The sequence below is a fragment of the Rattus norvegicus genome, chromosome X, assembly GCF_021556685.1.
Source record: "Rattus norvegicus strain SHRSP/BbbUtx chromosome X, alternate assembly SHRSP_T2T, whole genome shotgun sequence".
Lineage (NCBI taxonomy): Eukaryota > Metazoa > Chordata > Mammalia > Rodentia > Muridae > Rattus > Rattus norvegicus.
Window position 1 is genome coordinate 21,881,814 of NC_141554.1, and position 23,358 is coordinate 21,905,171.

The window sequence follows — 23,358 nt, forward strand, 5'->3', positions numbered from 1 at the left end:
TAAGGCCTGCTCCTATAAACTTGGTAAAAACTCCATGGCTAAGGAAGACATAGACCCTAAGAAAGGCACTATTTCTTTTCTAAATGTTCATGTTGTCAAACTGCCTTTTAAATATGTGTTCGTATTCAGAGATTTGTGTTGCTTCAACCTTGGTGGGAGAAACTGATTGTAGTAGGTCGTTAATATAGACTCATAACAGTTCAAAGCCACCATGAGTACTGAGTTATGAAGTCCCAGCAGCCATGGTTACCAGCAAACGACCTACATGTCCTACCCCCTATGAGCTATTGGCAGTTAATAGCTGTTAGAAGGAGAATTACTTTTCTTTGGGGGAATGATCAACAAGTTCCTTATGACCCAGTGGATAACACCACATGTATAAGGGGGCAGCATGAATTCGGATTCAGTGGGCTATAAAAAAGGTGGGGGAGATGAAGTTTGAAAGGAGATTTATAGGGAGTGCCTGGAGGGGCTGGTGGGAAGGAATGGAGATGAATAGCACCAGATATGTGGTTTGCATGTGTGGAATTTCTCTTGATACCTCAGTTTTTGACACAGACAAGCAGCTCTTTACCTCAGCACAGTGCAGCTATGGTCCTGTGATAATCTAGAGAAGTTCCACTCATGACTCTTGAAATGGAGGCCTCATCTTAGAGAGGCTGAAACTGTTATGAGCTATCAAGAAGATTGTACTTGCCAGGAGAGGATCACGTTTCCCTGCCTTGCTTCCTTTCCCAGTAACACAGGCCTCTCAGTTGAGCAGAAGTCCTGAGCTTTTCCAGCTGCTGCCATTGAGCCACATTACTGTTGGGATGCCTGGGATCACTTCTCATTGACAGAGGTCAAAGGCCAGGGCCTCACTCTCCAGGAATAAACCCTGAGGACTATTGAGCTTCTCCAGACCCCTGTCAGGCCTCTTGTAGCCCAAAGCATTCCTTTCCCTGCTGGGATCTGTCAGTTAGTTCTGGAAAAGATCAAATTTCCTCACCCCAAATTTGCCTATTATCCACACACGGTTCCTGGAGAAAGTCTGGAGAAAAGACATGTTCTCATAATCCTCAAATGTCATAACTGAAGGTCCCTTAGAGAGGATCTTGCCTCAGGCTGCCTCATTTAACAGAACATGTAACTTCCTTTGCTCTATTTCCACATTTCAAGGAATCCCCAAGGCTGTCTTATAATACAAATCAGGAGCAAGGTAAGAGCCAAGTTAATCAGGAAAGTAAGCTCTCATGGGACCCAGCTGTGCTTGGGAAAGACTCAAGCATTATAAATACAGCCTTGGCCTTAGGAGTTTGTTATCAAGGATTTTCTTCAAGGACAAAAAGAGATCTGTGCTGACTCAACTCCAGAGCTTTCCCCAGGGTTGGGTAAGACTGGCAAACGTTTGATTTCTCCTGGCAGGCTTTGAGATTTGAAAGGTCCTATTCTGAGGAGGCCTGTCTTTCCTTCCTCCTGGCCCCCAGGTACTGTGAACCGTTGGCAATCTTGACCTATGACCCTTGCATCTTACCTGCCTCTTACCTGAGTCCTTTTATGCTGATGGTTCTTGTGTTCAGCTCTGAAATTAAAGAGAAAACTCCCGACTTTGTTAGGGCAGGTTTTGAGAAGTGTGGATTTTTTTTCACATCTTTACATTTGTAACAAAATCTACCGGGTGCAACACACTATCACCCCCTTCCACCCCCCACAGTTTAGTCTCAAAATAGTGTGAGTGGAGTTTTCAGCTACATTTTACAGATGAAGGCTCGAATATGGAGACCACATTTTTGTACCACACATAGCACCTTGAGTGACAAAGCATGACATTAGTATGTAATTGAGTCAACAGAGCCCACAGAGTTGAGACCACTGATAGATCTTGTCTGCAATGAATTCCCACAATCATGATTGATCACTGGGAAATGTAGAATACATGCAAGATCTCACTGCCTAGAAGACTCTGACATTCTGTAATATCAGGATAGTTGGTCAACTTACCATCTTTTAACTTTATTTTCTTGGGATAGTTTTCTTTCAGGGTAGTGATAGGAATTCTCATCAACTGAAATTCCATGGAAGCTTAGTCGAGAATCAGAATGTGTTAGCCATGTATTATAGTGAAGTGTGTGTGTGTGTGTGTGTGTGTGTGTGTGTGTGTTGGTCTCTTTGTGTCTCTGTGTGTCTGTTTTCTGTGTCTTTGTGTGTCTGTGGGTATGTCTTTGTATGTGTGTGTATGTGTGTGTATGTGTGCATGTCTGCGTGTATGTCCGTGTGTGTGTGTGTGTGTGTGTGTGTGTGTGTGTGTGTGTGTCTTTGTAAGTATGTGTTGGTCTCTGTCTTTGTGTCTCTGTGTGTCTTTGTTTTGTGTCTTTGTGTGCCTATGTAAATGTCTTTGTATGGGTGTTTTGTGTGCATGTGTGTTTGTGTGCGTGTGTGTTTGTGTGTGTGTGTGTGTGTGTGTGTGTGTGTGTGTGTTTTAAACAAGTCTGTCTATATGTACGTTCTTACCAAAGACGAAGAAAGGTATATGCCTGCCTGGGTTGCCACCATTCTAACAGAAACAAGGCCATAGATGACAGAATTCTAAACAGACTCTGGATGAGGTTTTGGTGAAACAGGGTAGAGACCTTGTGTGTTGAGTGCTCAGAAGAGAGCTCTGTGGGAGATGTGGACACACATTCAGGGCTATCAGCAGCCGTGAAAAAGGAGCCCATTTTCCCCTACCTTTTCTCCAGCATCAAGAAAATGACAAGTTTTTGAATTTTTTTTATTCATGTTGCCCAGGAGGGCACCCCGTATTTTCACAGTTTAACTGCTCAGATGTATTGGTAAATGTGATCACAATTGTGCAGTTTACCAGCCTGATGGTGAGGGTGGCTCCAGCTGGGTGGAATTGCTGCCGGGGAGAGGATGGATGGAGGGAGTCAGAGGAATTCTCAGCTTACAGGTTAGCGAGAAGCCAGTCCAGCAGTTGCTTTCTAGCCATGTTGCCCACGGCTTCATCCAGTTGTCGTTCTTTGGCAAACTTCATGACCTCCTGAAGAAGATCTCCTACACTGTAACCTTTCTCTGCTGCCTTAGCTGAAACTTCAGGGAGCTGTGAAGAGAGCAGTTATCTTGAGTAAGCTGATACTTTTTAGGAGGACCACCCAGTGGGTAAAGTGAACTAACATCTCCCTGTGCCTGTCCCCTAAGGTTAAAGTCCTGTCGCTAGGAGATGGGTGTAAGGAGAGTTGCATGGTTTTATTTCAACTCCTATACTGAAAATGATTTCGCTATGTTTTCTCTGAAATCTGATGTTGGAACTGCAAGTGTGTGTGTGTGTGTGTGTGTGTGTGTGTGTGTGTGTGTGTGTGTGTGCGCGCGCGCGCGCGCGCGTGCGCACACACGCATGCAGAGGTAGAGAATGCAGTTATATATGTGAATGCTAGTCTGCTCACATCTACCCGGTCTATCTTTAATCTCTCGGGCCTTAACGCATTTCTTACCTTCTCTAGTTGTCCATCATCATCTCCCATGAAGTAGAGCATGGGCACATTAAACTGAGACGCTGCAATCCATTGCAGGACAGCCTGCAGCTGCTTCTGCAAGTTGCTTGTAGAGCACTGATTGTTGACGATAACTTCAGGGCCAGGAGTTTCAGGATAACTTTGTGACATCACAGCCTCACGGCCACATCTGGGGCCATTGCTTGCTAGGGCTGCTTGCTCTTCTAGCTCAGCTAGTGCTGCTCCATTGTTGCTGTACTTAGCCATGATCAGGCACAGTTTCATCACCGATTCTACTAGTTGGTCTATAAACTGCCGGTTCATTTGCTTCATCCCGCTGATGAAGTCCATTTCTGTGCTGTCTTGGCTTTGATCTTCAGGTCTCTTGGCCACGGGAGCTGCTTGCTTTGATCGAGAATCACAACAACGCTTATTCTCACTTTCAGATAGTTCATCACAGCTGAAAGGGCTCTCACTCAGAAGTTTCTGAATCAGGGACAGAACCATGTTTGACATATCCATCTTCTGGGACTCAAGTTGATTTTCCTTCGCACATGTAGATGGTCCAGGAGCTCCACGAGATTCAAAATGCTTCATTGAAAGTGATTTAGAACTTTGGCCACCTCCACTCTTTTCATATTGTGCACTTTGCGACATATAGCCCATGGAGGAACCAGGGCACTCCTCTTCACATGGATCTTTGCCCTTCGCTTGTTGGGTCAGATGGTATTGAATGAGCATAAGGGCAGAGACAATTAGATCCTTGGCCAGTGAGTCTGTGGAAGGACTGATCTTCTCTCTCTTTTCATCTTTACTAGGGCATACTTTGTTAGGCACCCTGCCTTGGGTTCCTTGCTTCTGGTTGTTCCACATAGTAAGGCTCTCTTTGAGGATATGTTCGCTGACTCTCTCAGCACTTGTCAGTGATTTACAGCATGGATCTCCTTTAGTTTTGCCTTTGTCCTTTCCTTTCATTTCAGCTTTCATAGCTGAGAACTCAAGGCTCTGATTCTTGCATTTCGGGTCATGAGTTCCAGCTTTTAAGGTTGCATATGCCAAACTTTGAGATTTAGTCTCCTTCTTCTCACCAAGAAGAGCACTGACCAGACGCTTTAGCATGGCCTCCATGATGTCTGCTGCATTTTGTTTACCATGATTGAAAAGATTCCTCTTGACAGCAGAAACGAAGTCTGAGTCTGTCATCAGGACTCCTGTTATATTATGCAAGTTCTTCATGCATGAGTCAATCAGATCAGATACAATTTCCTTGGTGTGCTTTAATAGTACCCTCTTCAGGACCACACAAGCTGGAATTGGCTTCCCACAGCTGTGCACTTTCAAGGTTTTCATAACAGAGACCATCATGTCAGATGCTACCTGATTTGCATAAACCATAAGCCCCTTGCTGATGGAATCTGCAAATTCTTTGCTGTCTTTTGGGCACATCTGCTGCTTCTCTCCACACTTGTTCTTATTAGATAACTCACTATACAAAAAGGTTTTCCGACCATCCCTGCCTTCTTCTCCATTGCCACGCATTTCTGATGAGGTCAGTTCAACAGCTTCATGGGCCATCTCAGAAGCAATTTTGCTGACAGCACTCCGGGGGCTGGTTTTCCCCTTTTCTCCTGATGTATACATGGAATGATGGAGGCATTTGTTTCCACCTTCCAATTTGTCCTTGATTTCCTTACGGGCCATTTGGATTACTAGAGATGACAATCGGTTGACATAGTAGGAGAGGTCGTCCATCGAACATTCTCCATCAGGAGTGGCAACTGACCTCTGATTGCTAGGAGATTTAGTTGCAGGATTTGAGGGACTTTGGTTATTGTTGGTATTTTTGGATGCCGCCATTTCTAGGCGAAGGTTTTGAGGTCCTTTGTTCAAATAATCTAAGTTTACTTGATCAGCATACACACTGTAGCAGTTCTCTGAGGGAATTTTGTGATAATCACCCTCTAGGTCTCCTACTTTATGTTTACAGCTAGAGGCTGAGGGACTTAATGCATGTTGGAAACCCAAGGCGTACTTCTGGAGATCATTGAGGAGCCAGTTGAGGACACTTATGGGGTCAGAGGGAGCTTGTTTGAAAAGGCATACAGATCCCTCCGTCTAGAAAAAGAAGAACACCTCGCCATAAGACTTTGAAGAGTTTGGGTAGACTACCTCTGCCCTTTTGTTTTCTGGTTGTTAGAAGACATAGCTTTGTGAGTAACAGAGATTTGACTTTTCATTAGCATCTAATGATAGTCATTAACAAAATTCAGGCACCATGGTAGCAACAGAAACTTGGAGTCTATAGAGTATATATGCTTGTAGATATAACTATTTACCAGTGCTGCCAAAGTGTTTGCCAATTTCATTTGAGTATGTGTATGTCTTATTGTGTCAACGATGTGCCAGTGTACATTGTGTGTATAAGTATGTCAATATGGCAATTCACATGTTTGGGTATTTCAGTAGATATGAAAGTGTGTCAATCTGTATTGTTGGTGTTCAAACTTGCTATTATATGTTATATATATAATATATATATGTATATATGTATTTGTCTGGCTATGTATAACCATATATAATAATGTGTTAATATCAGTACCTATTGTGCATGTAAGCCAACACAACCATACATTTTGTACATACTAGTTAATGGAAAAATACACTTGTATATGTCAGTATGTTTGAATATGTAAAGTACCCACTGTGAGTTTTAATATGTTAATATTTAAAATAATAATCATTTGTGGTGTATTCTATATTTATAGAATCTGTAGGTATTTGTGTATATAAATGTTGCACATACTCTGGGTGTTTTAAGTGTCATAGTTGAATAACTCTACGTATATCACTACATTTGTGTAAATGTGTGTATGCATGTCAGTCATGATTGTGTATTGTCACATAGGTCTTTCCATATGCATTTATAGTTGTGTATATCAATGTCTAAATTTGTTAGGATCACTGTTCTGGTCAAGGTTTACATGTGTTAATGTGTGTTGGTGTGTATTTATGCATTGTGTTTTTATTATTATAAATATGAGTGCTTATGTTTGCCACATGTGGGCACATCAAGTATGTTTGACTGACTACATGTCTTTGTATATGTTAACTCTATATGTAAAGGTCAATATATCAATGCATACATGTGTTTATACATGTGAAATGTAGCATCACTTACATACCTGGTGCCAACGGAGGCCAGAAAAGTGTTGGGTCTCCTGGAACCGGAGTTGCAGCACCATGTGGGTGCTGGGAATCAACCCTTTGTTCACTAGAAGAGCTGTCAGTGCTACTAACCTCTGAGGCATCTCTCCAGACCCAAGATGTACCTTTCTTAAGACTACAGGATGGAACTGGCACCCCCAAATCATCCCCCAAATGTTGAAGAGTGTTTCTATGACCTGTTTTTCTTCTTTCAAGGCCACTGGCCTCATTCCAAATGTGTCTGAGAGATCATAAATGATATTTTTCTTATAACATGTGAGCCTAGAGATAGAGAACAGAAATCATTTGACCTCTTTGCATTTGATGTTAAGTATCATTTCCATTACCAGTCAACACGCTTATAGGAATGCGGGAGTGTTTCAGTACTCTCCAAACAATGAGCCTAACATATAATTTGAAATACACAAAAACAAGTCCATAGCTTCTAATTTGAACCTTTTCAACAGCTTGCGTATACGATCTACTAGGTACTCAAGTTCTTGGTTGGTACATGTTTTCTCTGTTCCACATCTTTCTTCCTCATTAAATAGTGGGCAATTTGAGGCAAAGGAGCATAGTACAAGTCAGCAAGGGACATTGCAAAGGTAAATACTAAATGTACACCTTTCTTAGAACAAGGAGAGCAAAGATCTGTTTGGAGTAGAGATCTGCAAGTCAAAGAGTAGTAGTTTGAACCTTTGTGATTAATGAATTATTTTAAAATGTTGCATGTGGAACTTACCGTGGCCCTGAACTTAGTCCTGTGTTTTCTAGAATGCCACATGTTCCAGGTTGGTGGACTATTACCCAACTATTTCCTTACCATCTCTGGACCAGAGCCTTCAGATTTAATATTGGCCCTAGAAATTAGGAATGATAGAACCTCAGAGGCTAGGTCACCTTAGACTGGTCTTGTTTTTCTGTGTCCTTGATCACGATAATCTCTTTTTCTTCCAGATTCTCCAGGTTTAATTCGCCCTCTGACCTGGGACCAGCAGCACCCTGTGGAGTTAAATGGTGAGATTTTTAAAGAAAAGTTGAGTTTTGTGATTTCTCCAAGCTGTCCTACCCCTTAGGCTACAACTTCACAACATGAAGGTCATGCTCCTCATCGTCCTTTGTTTCTTCAGGAGAGGCTACAAAATGTGATGAGACAAGGTTATTTCCACAAATTGCTAATGCATCTTCTGATATCATTTAAGCCTATCCATCTCTGTTATCCACCATTTGGGACAGATTATGTGTATCCATGTTTATCGCCTAACCAGTGATGTGAGTAACCTGGGCCTTCCACCCAAATCCCTTCTACCTTTCTTCTCTCTGCCTCATGCTATCTTCCATTTGGAACAGAAAATACATACCTTGGAATCATCTTCCACATTCAAGGTGGACACATCCACAAAGCATATCTACATAAAATAAGAGGGCAAATTTAGATACACACTAGAGGAAAAGTCATTAATTTCTTTCTTGGAGATGATAACACTTACCTCGGGGCATTCTTGGGAAAAGCGATAGTGTGAATTTCAAATGTTTTAGTAAAACACAAGTGAACATTTCTATGTTTAATAGGTACATTGTACTATGTGGTATTATGAATATTGCTTAGGATGATGAGCATGTTTAAATATAAATAATTTTGGTACTTGATCAGGATCAAAACGTGAAGTACTATACAAATAACTTGAAATTTGGGAAGAAGTATGAAATAGTTGAAGTAATTTGCACTCCTGAGTGGACTGAGAGCAACTTACCGGTAGCTAAATATTATGGCTTTAGTGTTAAGAAATAGAAGCTGGTTAATTAGGCAACTATCACTCCTACCTCCTCTTAGGCTCCTACCCCTCTTAGATTCCTCACTCCTCCTAGGCTTCTCCCTTCTTAGGCTCCTCCCCTTTAGGCCCCCTGGCCTCACCCTCCTCTTAGAATTGTCCAGCTCAGACCCCTCCTTTCTTGGGCCATCCCTCCTCTTAGGCCCCTCCCCTCCTAGGCCTCTCCCCTCCTAGGCTCCTCCCCTCTTAAGCTCCTCCCTCATAGGCTCCTCCCAGTCTTAGGCTCCTCCCTCTTGGGCCCCTCCCATCATAGGTCCCTCCCACTCTTAGGTTCCTCCCTCCTAGGCCCCGCCCTCCCTCCTCTCAGATCCCTCCCTACAATCAGGCCCCTCCCCTCTTATACACCTCCGTCCTCTTGGGCTCCTCCCATCATAGACCCCTCCTTCTTTAAGGCCCCTCCCACTCTCAGGTTCCTTCCTCCTAGGCCCCGCCTCCCTCCTCTCAGGCCCCTCCCCTCTTATGCACCTCTCTCCTCTTGGCCCCTCCCATCATAGGCCCCTCCTTCTTTAAGGCCCCTCCCACTACTAGGTTCCTCCCTCCGGGGCCCCGCCCTACTCTTAGGCCCCTCCCACTCTCAGGTTCCTCCCTCTTTTACACCCCTCCCCTCTTAGGCCCCTCCCTCCTGTTAGGCTCCTCCCTCCTCCCTCTCTACAGGTTCCTCCTTTCCTTCACATTCTTCCCTTCGTCTCTTTACTCCTTACTCTGCCCCATCTTTGATTCACCCCTGTGTGATATAGGTGTGTGTTGACCCCTGACAGCCCTTACTGAGATTAGATGCTTGGAGAAGCCACATATCAAGTTCCATGAGTTTTATCTTGGGCTCCAACCTACCAATACCTGTATGCTAAGTTTTTCTACTCCTTGGAGTCAGTTTGTATCTTACCACTTTTCGGTCCTGATCTTGTTGTCCTTTTGGGCTGTAAAGATCTACCTTGCACACGCCCCTGCGGCTGTGTAACCAGTCAATGTCATCAGACATCTGCAGGGAGAAGCAAAAGAAATGTGAAGCTCTTACATATGGTTTATAAAATGAAGTCAGGGGCTGGAGAGATGGCTCAGCCATTAAAGGCTAGGCTCACAACCAAAAATATAAAATGAAGTCAGTTTAAATAAAACTTGTGGCGCCCCAATACCCATCTGTGTTTCATCAGAGTTTGGGAAAGATGTAAAAAGTGGGGAATAATGATTTAAAGTCAAGGCACAGGACCAATCGCTCTTATTAAAATATGTGGTTTCCTTTCACTTCGACTTACCTTACTAAGTATCTTGAACATGGTATTACTTGTTAAGAAACCACTTGATAAGCTATCAGCAAGTGATACACAAATAAGCAAATATGTTTAAAGACTAGGGTTTATATTTAGTGATTTATATCTACTTAAATAGCTGTCTCACAAAGTATTCCAAGAAAGCTGCTAACAGTCTTACATGGAGAAGGAAATGACACCAGGTTCTGAAAGAATCAAATTTATTGTTTTAGAAAGTTGCTAACTCCCTGCAGTTCTACTTTCCCAATCCAGCCTGGAGCCAAAGGGACAAAGACAACCAAAGTGGTAAAAATTTGCTGTTCAAGGCCAGTGAACAACTTAGACTTGTGTTTTGGTGTCTGGGGCTAGAATTTAAAAGGAAACATTTCTTCTACTAGGTGTTAGGGAGCTGTGGATTTCCTTTTAACACATACATTAAGAAAACCATATTCTCCTTCAGCTTCACTAGATCTTTCTTCTTCCCTCTACCTCTTCAAACTAGTCTCACACTGTTCTCCCTCTACCTCCCTTTTCTTTTCCTCCTCCCTCTCTTTCTCTCCTCTCCCCTCCTTTCCTTCCCTCCCCTTGCCTCCCTATGTTCCTGCCTCCTCTTCTTCCTTCTTCTTCCCTTCATTCTTTATCGTCCCTCTATGCCTCCTCCCTCTTCTCATCCATCTTCCCTCCCTCCTCCTGCCTCTCATCCTCCATTGCCCTCGCCTCCTAACTTCATTTTCTACTTACTCCATCCCTTGTTTCTCCTTTACTCCCTCTTCCATCTCTATTCTCTATCGTCCCTTGCTCTTCTCTTTCTCTTCATCCATCTTCCTTCCCCTTCACTCCTCCCCTCCCTCTTCCCTTCCCTCCTCGACTCCTCCTTCCCTTCCCTCCTCCCCTCCCTCCTCCCTTTATTCTCCCTCCTCTTCCCTCTTCCCCTCCCTCCTCCCTTTATTCTCCCTCCTCCTCTCCCTCCTCCCCACCCTCCTCCTCCCTTTATTCTCCCTCCTCCCCACCCTCCTCCCTTTATTCTCCCTCCTCCCCTCCATCCTCCCTTCCCTCCTCCCCTCCCTCCCCCCTCCCTCCTCCCCTCCCTTCTCCCTTTATTCTTCATCCTCTCTTCCCTCCTCCCTTTATTCTCCATCCTCCCCTCACTCCTTCCTCTCTACTCTTCCTCCCTCCCCTCTCCTCCCCTTCCTCCTCCCCTCCCTCTTCCCTCCTCCCCTCCCTCTTCCCTCCCTTTATTCTCCATCTTCCTCCCTCCTCCCTCTCTTCACCCTTCCTCCCTTCCCTCACTCCTCTCTTCTATCCTCCCGCTACTCCTCCCTCTCTACCCTTCCTTGCTCCACACTCCTCTGCCCTCCTCCTCTCCCTCCTCCCTTTATTCTCCATCCTCTTCCCTCCTCCCCACCCTCCTCTTCCCCTCCCTCCTCCTTTCCTTCCTCCCTTTATTCTCCCTCCCCCTCTCCCTCCTCCCCTCCCTCCTCCCTTTATTCTCCCTCCTCCCCTCCCTCCTCCACTCTCCCTCCTCCCTTCCCTCCTCCCTTTATTCTCCCTCCTCCCTTCCCTCCTCCCTTTATTCTCCATCCTCCCCTCACTCCTCCCTCTCCACTCTTCCTCCCTCCCCTCTCTCCTCCCCTTCCTCCTCTCCTCCCTCTCTTCCCTCCTCCCCTCCCTCTTCCCTCCCTTTATTCTCCATCTTCCTCCCTCCTCCCTCTCTTCACCCTTCCTCCCTTCCCTCACTCCTCTCTTCTATCCTCCCGCTACTCCTCCCTCTCTACCCTTCCTTGCTCCACACTCCTCTGCCCTCCTCCTCTCCCTCCTCCCTTTATTCTCCATCCTCCCTCCATCCTCCCTCCCTTCACCTCTCTTGCCTTTCCTCCCTTTCCCTTTCCCTCCCCCTTTACCTTTTCTTTCTTCATCGTCCTCTGCTTCCACACCCTCCATGTTCTCCATCCTCCCTCCCTTCTTTCTCCCTCTCTTCAACCTTCCTCCCTCCCTTCTCCTCCCTCTCTGTTCATACCTTTCATTCCTCCTTCATTCTCTCCTCCCTTCTCCCTTCACCATCCTCCCTCTAACTACTTCCCTCTTCCATTTGCCTTCTCCCTAACCTCCCCCTCCCCATCTGCTCTTTTCTTGCCTCCCTCCTTCTGTCTCCCCCTACCTAGGATTCTCCCCTTTCATCTCTCTTCCTTTCCTCCTTCTCTCTCCCATTCTTTCCCTCACTTCTTTGCCCTTTCCTCTCTTCTTTTGCCGTATTTCCTTCCTCTCTCTTCTACCCTGTGTTCCCTTGGCATCACTTTTTTAAAAAAAGTTATCTAGTGACTCTCTTTTTACACGATACTTATCTTGACCATGTCCCTGGGTGTTTAGGGATATTTCCAATTAAGAACTCTACAAAACTTTAGAAAGCACGAAGAAAAAGCCTTACTACCCCCCTTAGATGAGAGAGCTCCCTTTTTGAACAGCTAGTGAACAACTACTAGCCCCCCCCCAAAGTGAGAAGCTACAAGATCCCTTCTGATCCCTTCTGAGAGTTGGATCCTAAAAATCCCATAAAAAATAAGATGTATAAACTCATTACCTTGATGATAGAGATGTTTTGTACCTTTGACTGAATGTGTGCCACCCAGAAGGGAGATGTGCCCCTTTAGATGGAAGGGGGCAGTGCCAAGTTCTTAGGCACTTGCAGCTGGCTGCCACCCCGGTCAGCTGTTAGACCAGACTGACGGGCCAAGCTGTTTCCTGCTGGCTCTGACCCTGGGGTATGACAAGTATCTTTGTTGAGTCATAATACTGGGTGCTGTAGCAACCTGAGCAAAGGCATGGCACCCCTGTAAAACTCAGTAAACTTTTCATATCCAAAGTATGCCAAACTGCCTACTACAGGACAAATATTCACTATGTCTCAGTGGGTCCATGTATTTCACAACATTTTCCACAGATCACAACCTCCTGATATCAAGCATCTCATTCCTTCCCCTACTAGACTCTGAGAACAATATAATGATGGTCATTACCAGTTTGGTGGGGGAGGTTGTAGTTTTCACACACAGAAATGTTCCCAGTCTTTGCAATTGAAAACATTTCCCACTTGTGTTTACTTCTCTTTGAATTTCCCACTACAGCATGAGAGTTATGTGGCAAGAGATACTTAGATTTATGTTGAAAGAAAGAAAGAAATTTTGACCAAAGACATTCTTAGTTATCCCAGATAAAATGGAAACTAAAAACCAGAGGCTGCCTTAGCCACTAAGACACTTCCCATATTATCTAAAAAAGAAGTCAGAAGATGTTTCTACCTTTGTAGTGCCACAGTAAGCAATCATTTGGGACCTTGGGATGGTATTTTTTTTGGAGAATTTGGATGTTGTGATGACTCTTCCAGTCTGTCTCAAGATGTTAGGTCTTTCCTCAACCCTCCATGCTCTCCTAATGCCTTCTTGCCAGCTGGTACTAGAACTTAAAATTCATGACATCACTGTTTCTATAGAGAACAATGACAGCACAAAATGGTGGGCCTGAGCCTTAGGATTCTAGGTGATCTATATGGTTCAGCCATGAAAAAGTTTAAGGCCCGCTTACTGTTTCCCATTTTGGCCAGTGACCATTGAGATATATATCCATCGAGATGCCTTCTATTTAAGCCAGTTTAAAAACATTAGCACGCATCAAAGGAGGGTCTCTCATCTGTGTCCAAATCATACTTTATTTTACTTTGTCCTTTTTCTGTGACTCTTCTTTCACCAATTGAATGTAAATAAACTTAACCAAACCCAGAATCATTTGAGATGTTTCCCTAGATAATACAGTTTCATGTTGTGGTCATATCTTCACTTTCTTCTTGTTGAATGAACTTTCCTGAAACGAATCAAACAAATTTCTATTTACCCAAGATAGGGCATCTATGATAAATTAAAAAAATGATTTTATCAAAGTCTAGTTCAGTGAACCAAAGAGTTTATTGGGGTTATATATAGGAACATATGAAGGGACTCTAGCCATCTTGAGTGTGGCTAGCACGGCTCTGGCGGGTCTTGCCCTTCTTCTTGATTCCTTCTGCCTTGCTAAAAGCTGTTAGATTACATTCTTAGAGCTACGACCCCAAGGTTTATTCATTTATTTGGCCATGTCCTCCTTCAGAGGCTGACTACTAAAGTCCAGCCACCAAAGTATTGAAGTCCCGCAATCAAAAGCCCCCTTTGGCTCACCTGATTAATACTCCCAGTTAAAATTATACACCTCTTCCTAACACAGCTTTCCCCCTTGTACCTTTATAAACTGTCATTTTTCTATGTGCCATATCTGTTACTTCTATATTCAGAGTCAGTCCTTTGTCTCCCAGGACAAATACCACTCCTCCCTCTCCCTTGTTCCCCTTCCCTTCTCCTTCATCCTCTACCTCTTGTCTTTGCCCTTTGTCTTTCTCAGGCAAATAAATCTCCTTTGTGCTGAGAACTTGGTCATGGCGGTCCTGAGGTGATACATTTCCTAAGAACAGAGATGAGAGGTTTCTTACAGGACCATAGATGACTCTTAATGGCAGCTGTACCACCAGAAAGCTTACTCCATCACAGGTTATGACTAAGGACTGCTGGGTCCCCTGAACAACTTGGGGACATGTTGGCCACTGGAGATTATCCTCTCCTCAGCAATTGTGTCCTGATTATTCAATCTTGGTAGGGATGTCTTCAGAAATTTTGTAACTTTCATGGCATTTCCTGAGGCTTTTAAGTTTTGTTGCCATCTTGAGTCATATGAGCCCCTCTCCTCCCTTCAGGAGGGAATGTTTCAATGTGGACAATGTGGAGAAAGAGAGATATACGATGGTAATTCCTGCCCTGTCTTTTTTTTACACTTTTCCTACCTTCTCCTGTGATATTTTCTGAGCCTTGGAGGAGGTGTATAATGTCTGACTCCCTTTTCCCATTTGGGGGTTCTGAGCATTAGACATGCGCAACAGTCACTTAATTTCAGGAACCTAAAATGGTTTAGAGTCTCTCTGTAAGACATAACCTATTTCAAAACATGTTAGTTTCTCTCTATGGCAGACTAAACTTAACAGCAGTAGTAATATTATGGTACATGGAAGGATCTTTTTCAACCTCTTTGAGGTATCTTTGTTTAATATCCTGAACTGCTGTTTTCGTTGTCTTTTCAAATGTTTCTACAGATATGTAAGACATTCAAGAGTTGGCAGAATATAATGAAACATTTTTACATGGATGGTTAGGACAGTTAAAGGCCCCTCGTTGTTCACTGTAAGTAAGTGCCAATTGGAATTGGATAGCTAAGAGGGTAGTAAAAGGAATTGTTTGAAATGTCAGGTACAAGGGGGGAGGGGGATTTTGCCCGGAAACCGGGAAAGGGAATAACACTTGAAATGTAATAAGAAATACTCAAGTTAATAAAAAAAAATAAATAAATAAATAAAAAAATAAAAAAAAATAAAAAAAAAGAAATGTCAGGTACAGCATGAAAAGGTCCTATGCTACTTAGATTTTTCACAGCTTGATATAAACCAAGACATATCTGGGAAGAAGAATGCTCAATCAAGAAATTGCCTCCATCAGATCAATTTTGGGGCCTGTGTCTAGTTATTGTTCTATTGCTGTGAAGAGACACCACGGCCATGGCAACTTTTAAAGGAAAGCATTTAAATGAGAACTTGCTTTCCATTTTAGATGGTTATTCTTTAGCCATCATGCTGGGGAGTGTGGCAGCAGGCATGATGCTAGAGCAGCAGCTGAACATTTCTATTTTATTAGTAAGTTGGAGGCAGAGGGGAGGGAGGAAGAGTGAGAGAGAGGGAGAGAAGGAAACTGAGCCTGGCATAGACTTCTGAAACCTCAAGCCTACCCCCAGTGACATACTTTTTCAAACAAGTCATATCTCCTAATCTTTTCTAAACAGTCCCCCAACTGACCAACTGTCAACCAAACATTCTAATACATGAGCCAATGGGGACCATTCTCATTCAAACCACCACAACAAGTCTATGATTTTCTTGATTAATAATTGATATGGGAGGGCCTAGCCAACAACAGGTGGTTCTACTTGGCAGTTGGTCCTGGGAAAGGTAGCTGAACAGGAGCCTGGGAAGAAAGCCAAGAAGCCATATTCTTTCATGGCTTCTACTTCAATTCCTGTCTCCAAGTTTCTGCCTTGACTTCCTTCAGTGATGGTCTGTGTTTGCAATGTCTAAGCTAAATAAGACCCTTCCTTCCCACATTGCTTTTGGTCATCATCTTTATCACAGCATTTTTTTCTTTTTTCTTTTTCTTTTTCTTTTTTTCGGAGCTGGGGACCGAACCCAGGGCCTTGCGCTTCCTAGGCAAGCGCTCTACCACTAAGCTAAATCCCCAACCCCATCTTTATCACAGCAAATGGAAGACAAACTAGAACACATCCCCCCACTTTTATAAGTTATTTTATCAAAAATAATGTTGGGTACGAAATCATGGATAGGAGGCACTATTCCATATAGCCATCTATAATTTACAGCCATTTTTTTGTGAACTGTTCAGTCTCCTTATCCTGGGGTGCTACCTCTGCAATAAATTTTCTGTATATTTGTTTACCCTGATGGTTTATTGAGATAGCTTTTGCTATTCAACCCAACTCAGGCCCAAAGAGGACCAGAACTATACCATGCTTGCTTCTGGAGCTAACATTTTGGTTTTGACAGGTTTTGATCCGGTACCATGACCCTTTCTTTTCCAACAGTCATAATTGGGTCCTGAAAAGGCCTCAGTTTAAGTAGATAATGCTCATTGTCAGTATACTTTCTTTTAAGGAAAATCATACACATCATATGCTATGGAGAATAAAAGCCCAACCCTAGGACACACTTAATAGTTTTCACTTGCAGCATTTTGTTATTTTTGTCTTCTGTGAACTGTTGCTCATCTTGCCAGCCTTTCGGAAACTCACTAACACAGCATTTGGCTTTCTATCAAGTCTGTTCCCCAGAAATGCTGGCTCAACACAAATCTTGCCACATTTGTCTACAAATGGCACAGAGACACCATTTCTTGATTACTTTATAACTTTAAGAATCCAATTTATATGTGATTTAACCCACTTATATGTATCAGTTCCCCTTCTTACCTTGTAAAGATCTCATCCCACTATAAGGCTCAGAAATACCACTAAAACCACATACCGGGGTTGGGGATTTAGCTCAGTGGTAGAGCGCTTGCCTAGCAAGCTCAAGGCCCTGGGTTCGGTCCCCAGCTCCGAAAAAAAAAGAAAAGAAAAGAAAAACCACATACCAGATTCAAGGTAACTGCTCAATCAACATCTTTCTTTTTTAAACAAGTGTTTCCATTATTTTTAATTATGTCTACATATGTGTGTCTAGGTGTATGTATGTACACATCTAAGTGCAGTATCTCTAGAGATCAAAAAGAAGTACCATATTCTCTGAAGCTGGACTTACAAATGGTTGGAAGCCACTCAATTCAGGTCCTCTGGAAGGACAGCAAGACTTCTTAACCATAAAGCTATCTCTCCAGCACTCAGCATTTCTCTTAACCTTCCTGCAAAAACAATTCTATTAGGTCTGGTGAAATGGGCACCAAACACTACCTCTTTTGTACCTAGTTCTCTTAGTAACACCATTTCCCCTCTATTATCTTTATATCCCTGATGAGGACCTTAACCATGATAACCAAGTACCTTTACTAGCTTATATAAGCCAGTCCATCAGCAACATCAGGGAATATGATTTGCCTCATATTGCCCTAAGTTATACATCCTTTGTCTTGAAGGGGAGATGGTTAGTTAAATTACTCCATTTCTCTGTTTCCATGGCACTCAAATGGATCCCACCCATTCCCATATTCTACAACCTCCTAAGCAAATCTGCGAAGGGCTTTTTGCTTAAAAATCATACTTAGTTCAGATGCTGAGTATTTCTCCTGTTAACAGATTCCCTATCTACATGCTGAACTATGGATTTTATTAAAGGTCTGGTCTGAAGAATATCTTTCAGCACTGGTACTTCATGTTCTCCTTACTGCCCAATTCTTCTCATGGGTTTCAGTGTTTGGGATTTCAGAAGGGCCCTAGGAAATATCCAACTTATATTGGCTTCCTCTTACATCCTGCCAGTGGTAAGAAATGGCAGGTCATTTCCTCCATCTTATGCTCTATTTCCCCTGATTTTTTCCCTAGAAAATTAAAGACTAATGTGATGTGGAGGATGCCACATGTCTTTGGTTCACCGTAATTTTCCCTTACATGAGCAAATTCTTTCTGGGCAAACATATCAGTTTCAGTTGTATGTCTTATCACTTAGAGCAAAGACTACACAAAAACTTCTACAACCTGCTTATGAACCTACTTCATATATGCAAATTTTAGGAGTTAGAGTGTATTTCTGAGCCAATCAGTTACTTGGGGGCATCATTATGCTCACAAGGTAAACCTCATTCCTGAAGGAGGCTTGCCTTTCTATACCACACAGAGGAAGATGGTCACCTGTGAGTCCCACCAAAAGATGCTTCACTCTCTGATGGATTGGTTTTGAGGGTGAGGGTACAGTAAAACAACTAAATTAAGACACTTCATGGGTAGAAAGAAATGTTTATTGGGGGAGCAAAATGCCAAAAGTATCACTCAGGGGAATAGAGAGAAGTAAATGTCAGAAAAGCAAGCAGATTTTGTATGGCAGTCAGTAAGGCAGGAGTCTTTGAACTGTTTGGATTGACCAAGAACTAAGTGCTCTTGCCAGAAGAAGATGACCTTTGGGGAAGATTAAGGGGGGTTCTGGTAAACATCTCTTTTAGGAGATCTGCTTTCCTGATAAACTGAAAGTCATCTTATGAGATTCCTGAGGTGCTGAATTTAGGCTCTGTATACTCAATAATAATCCTTCTGCTTCCAAGGTCATATTGCTGTCATTTTGGGGGCCCATTGTGGACCTAACTTCTAAGACTTTTGTTGATAAGTGTGACAATACTGTCTACTTCCTGTTGATTGGGGGCTTAAAATGTTGGGTTTTGGAATGCTGGTTCAAAGCAGGGGTTCAATGCAAGATGGTAGGAGACCCAAGGAAATTCCACCTGGTTACTGACTGCTGTTTTGTTCCACTGGAGGAACCAGAAGAGACAAGGGATAATCATTATTATGAGACAGATAGAAAAAAATGGGCTGAGGAGAGATAGAAGCCAAGGCTTCATAGAGGACCATAACAGGAATCTTGCATTGGAGTTGATCCCTAGAGTTTGTAATTTGTAAGCCAGTTTATGTAAGTTATTAATCCTTTCTTCTATTTGGTCAGTTGGTTCACATAGTAGCAATATCAGCAGCAGTTTCAGGGCCAGAGATTGACTCCTAGATGGTATCTGATGGGTGGAAATCTGTTGAGACAGATACAGACTAGGGAAAGAATATAAAGTTAAGGAGCTTAGGGGGAATTTTCATCTTAAAATGGTTTAGGCGATAGGATCAGTGGAGGGCTGAGGGAGGACAAGGTCAGCATGTTCACAAAGAAGGTATCTTAAGAGGGGAAAGAAGGTAAGTAGTCATGGAGTGGGACTGGTTCCAGAGGAGATAAATTTCCCCAAACAGAGGGATGGCCGTACCTAACTCAAATAGTTTCAGGAAGGAGGAGGTTCGGTGTGTGGTATGAATGTAAATTAGGGATAGAGGTAGGAGTTAAGTTCAAGAAAGGTAACGTTCAGAAAATACTTATGGTAAGTGTATCTTAATAAGTCCACTAGCTCTTTCTAACTTTTCTGAAGGTTAGAGGTAGTAGGAAATGTGAAGGTGCCATTGTACTGCTAAGTAAGACCCTTGAAAAGAGCTGAGTGACTATAGATAGAGGTGAATGCAAGGCTATTATGTAATTGTATGGACTTAGGAAATCCAAATATGACTAAAATATTATTCATGGGCTGGAAATGTTGTAGAGTAGCACCAGAGAAGACAGCTTAGATATGGGTTTGAGCCAATAGAAAGTCTTTATTAGACCCAGAAATGAACCCACACACCTATGGTCACTTGATTTTTGACAAAGGAGCCAAAACCATCCAATGGAAAAAAGATAGCATTTTCAGCAAATGGTGCTGGTTCAACTGGAGGTCAGCATGTAGAAGAATGCAGATTGATCCATGCTTATCCCCCTGTACAAAGCTTAAGTCCAAGTGGATCAAGGACCTCCACATCAAAACAGATACACTCAAACTAATAGAAGAAAAGGTGGGGAAGCATCTCGAACACATGGGCACTAGAGAAAATTTCCTGAACAAAACACCAATGGCTTATGCTCTAAGATCAAGAATCGACAATGGAATCTCATAAAACTGCAAAGCTTCTGTAACACAAAGGACAATGTTGTTAAGACAAAACGGCAACCAACAGATTGGGAAAAGATCTTTACCAATCCTACAACAGATAGAAGGCTTATATCCAAAATATACAAAGAACTCAAGAAGTTAGACTGCAGGGAGACAAATAACCCTACTAAAAATGGGGTTCAGAGCTAAACAATTCACAGCTGAGGAATGCTGAATGGCTGAGAAACACCTAAAGAAATGTTCAACATCTTTAGTCATAAGGGAAATGCAAATAAAAACAACCCTGAGATTTCACCTCACACCAGTGAGAATGGCTAAGGACAAAAACTCAGGTGGCAGCAAATGCTGGTGAGGATGTGGAGAAAGAGGAACACTCCTTCATTGTTGGTGGGATTGCAGACTAGTACAATCATTCTGGAAATCAATCTGGAGGTTCCTCAGAAAATTGGATATTGAACAACTACCCGAGGATCCAGCTATACCTCTTTTGGGCATATACCCAAAAGATGCCCCAACATATAACAAAGACACATGCTCCACTATGTTCATAACAGCCTTATTTATAATAGACAGAAGCTGGAAAGAACCCAGATGCCCTTCAACAGAGGAATGGATACAGAAAATGTGGTACATCTACACAATGGAATATTACTCAGCTATCAAAAACAATGACTTTATGAAATTCATAGGCAAATGGATGGAACTGGAAAATATCATTCTGAGTGAGGTAACCCAATCACAGAAAAACACACATGGTATGCACTCATTGATAAGTGGCTATTAGCCCAAATGCTCGAATTACCCTAGATGCACAGAACACATGAAACTCAAGCAGGATGACCAAAATGCGAATGCTTCACTCCTTCTTTAAAAGGGGAACAAGAATACCCTTGGCAGGGAATAGGGAGGCAAAGTTTAGAACATAGGCAGAAGGAACACCCATTCAGAGCCTGCCCGACATGTGGCCCATACATATACAGTCACCAAACTAGATAAGATGGATGAAGCTAAGAAGTGCAGGCAGACAGGAACCGGATGTAGATCTCTCCTGAGAGACACAGCCAGAATACAGCAAACACAGAGGCGAATGCCAGCAGCAAACCACTGAACTGAGAACGGGACCCCCATTGAATGAATCAGAGAAAGGACTGGAAGAGCTTGAAGGGACTTGAGACCCCATATGAACAACAATGCCAAGCAACCAGAGCTTCCAGGGACTAAGCCACTACCTAAAGACTATACATGGACTGACCCTGGACTCTGACCTCATAGGTAGTAATGAATAGCCTAGTAAGAGCACCAGTGGAAGGGGAAGCCCTTGGTCCAGCCAAGACTGAACCCTCAGTGAACGTGATTCTTGGGGGGAGGGCGGTAATCGGGGGAGGATGGGGAGGGGAATCCCATATAGAAGGGGAGGGGGGATGTTGGCCCTGAAACCAGGAAGGGGAATAACAATTGAAATGTAAATAAGAAATACTCAAGTTAATAAAGATAAAAAAAAAGGAAGTCTTTATTACCCATCTGGCAGCTACGTTGGGTGTTTGGGATCTCAGTGTAGCCCTGAGCCTTTTACAGGGTGAGCTTTTAAGCAAAACAACCCTGTTCTGGGCTGACATACTTCAGTTAACAAGAACAGTTAGCCAGAAGCAGAACTACAGAAGCTAAAAAGTAAGGATAGTACATTTAGAGACTTTCCAAGACTATAGACTTTGGTGCATTAGGCATTTGTTTTAGTTTTGGCAGGTGGTACTGTCTATGTGTTGAGTTTTATAGTCTAAATGGTACTCCCATCATGGAGTCAGTTATGCTAAGGTCTGGAGCCTACGAATTCTGGGGCACTGTTACATTCCCCACTGATCTTAGTGAATGATTCAAATCATGGACTCATACTGCTCTAAAGAAGCCTATTTCGTTCTAAGGACCATTAATTTTATTGAGCTGACATATAATTGGCCACATAGTTCAAGATGCAGGGCCCCTCCATTAATTCAAACAAAATTAGAATTAAAGCCTAGTCAATTCTGACAGCAAAGGAGTTAGCAAGAGGGACTAAGAGAACCGAGCATGGTGTCAATTATTTGATATATGCCTTTGTTTATTTTTCTCTTTGAAATTTTCCCCAACATAACAAGATTAAAATAAATATTCCTGATAAAGAAGCATAAAAACAACAGGTTTCTCCCAATGCCAGATAGTTTCTGTTGTCTCATAAGAATAAGCCTCTACAATATTGCAGAGCCATTTCTGAAAGGGAATCTAACTGTTGTTTTAATTCAGAAATGGTAACTTTTAATAGTTTTATGTCTGATCAACCAGTTTACTTAGTTTGGAAAGTGTCAGAAGAGGCAAATTCAGTCAAACCATGGTACATGCTCACCAAGTGGTGATCTCAGGGCTGGGTAATATTGCTATTATCTCAATGAACTGACTCACAAGACAATAGCAGACATCAGAGTAAGGGGAAATACTTAGGTTAAAGTTTTGGATATTAGACAACTTTTAGTCCCTTATAAATCCTCTAACTGTAATTTGGGCTGTCCTCAGTCCAGTCAGTTGTTTCAGTTAATGGGCTGACACTTTGAACTGTTTCTAACCCTATGTAGTACAGGGGCTGGATGTCTAAGCATAACCAACAATCCTGGCTGATTTTTGGCTGGGAATGATTAACTCTATCTTCAGGGTCCTTTCCTATAGCATAAAGTCTGAGTTCCCAGGTTTTTCCTATTTCCCAGCAACCAGAATGTTTTAAAAGGAAAATTTCAGGAAATCTCAATCTTATAATCCCAATTTTTGCAACGGAAGCTCCCTTGTTTCTGGCAACTATGGGACCTAGCCACATAGAATTATTGACTCTGATTCCTATCTCAAAAGAGAAGTTCTCTTATCTTTTTTCTCCATATAACCAGGCACTGAAAGTGGACATCAGTAAGTAACATTCAATACAGAATACTGGTTGCTTGTACAGTAGCTACTACCTTCCCTGTATCTGTTTTCCTCAGTTCCCACATCCAGTCCTGAGAGCGGTGGTAGGTGGACCATAACCTCATATTTATACCCACAATATAAAACACAAGACTCAGGAGGAGGTAGACAGAGAGCAGGATGGCCTGGAGACTTATAAAACCTTAATTTCAGAGAGTTTATAGTCCAGAGACAGTCCATTTGGCAGTGGCATCTGTGGCTTCCCATTTCTTGACCTTCATATGGTGGATCCATAGTGTGATGCCAGGATCCATATATCTTCCCAGCTATAGGAGTGGAGAGAATAACCTTGTAGGGTCCTTCCCAAGTTGGTTCCATTGCCCCT

At 42.8% G+C, this 23,358-nt stretch overlaps 2 protein-coding genes across 3 annotated transcripts in view; one reads left to right on the top strand and one right to left on the bottom strand.

The window, feature by feature from the left end:
• Positions 1 to 2,735: 2,735 nt before the first annotated feature.
• Akap4 (A-kinase anchoring protein 4) lies at positions 2,736 to 13,184 on the bottom strand. Of its 2 annotated transcripts, none has more exons than NM_024402.2 (6): positions 13,050 to 13,184; positions 9,390 to 9,485; positions 8,036 to 8,083; positions 7,575 to 7,676; positions 3,471 to 5,585; positions 2,736 to 3,079 (listed from the first exon to the last, which is right to left on the bottom strand). In NM_024402.2, the coding sequence occupies exons 1-6, from the start codon at positions 13,074 to 13,076 to the stop codon at positions 2,924 to 2,926; spliced, it is 2,544 nt and encodes an 847-aa protein (NP_077378.2). In that variant the 5' UTR covers positions 13,077 to 13,184; the 3' UTR covers positions 2,736 to 2,923. The 2 variants fall into 2 exon arrangements, with proteins under 2 accessions (NP_077378.2, NP_001418556.1); NM_001431627.1 differs by lacking the exon at positions 13,050 to 13,184 and adding an exon at positions 12,332 to 12,474.
• Positions 13,185 to 14,920: 1,736 nt separating this feature from the next.
• The window catches only part of Ccnb3 (cyclin B3), a 94,996-nt gene continuing 86,558 nt past the window's right edge, over positions 14,921 to 23,358 (top strand). Inside the window, exon 1 of the mRNA XM_087600083.1 lies at positions 14,921 to 15,008. The gene's annotated coding sequence lies outside the window, so the exon portion shown is untranslated. The remainder of the gene's footprint in view (positions 15,009 to 23,358) is intronic.

Excerpts from the sequence above, each read along its gene's own strand:
- Akap4 (NM_024402.2), bottom strand. The coding sequence starts at position 13,076 with ATGATTGCTTACTGTGGCACTACAAAG. Across the intron at positions 8,084-9,389 it reads AAGATCAGGACCGAAAAGTG|ATATGCTTTGTGGATGTGTC; the intron begins GTAAGATACAAA and ends TATTTTATGTAG. Across the intron at positions 7,677-8,035 it reads ATGTGGAAGATGATTCCAAG|GGTGCTGCTGGTCCCAGGTC; the intron begins GTATGTATTTTC and ends TTAACTCCACAG.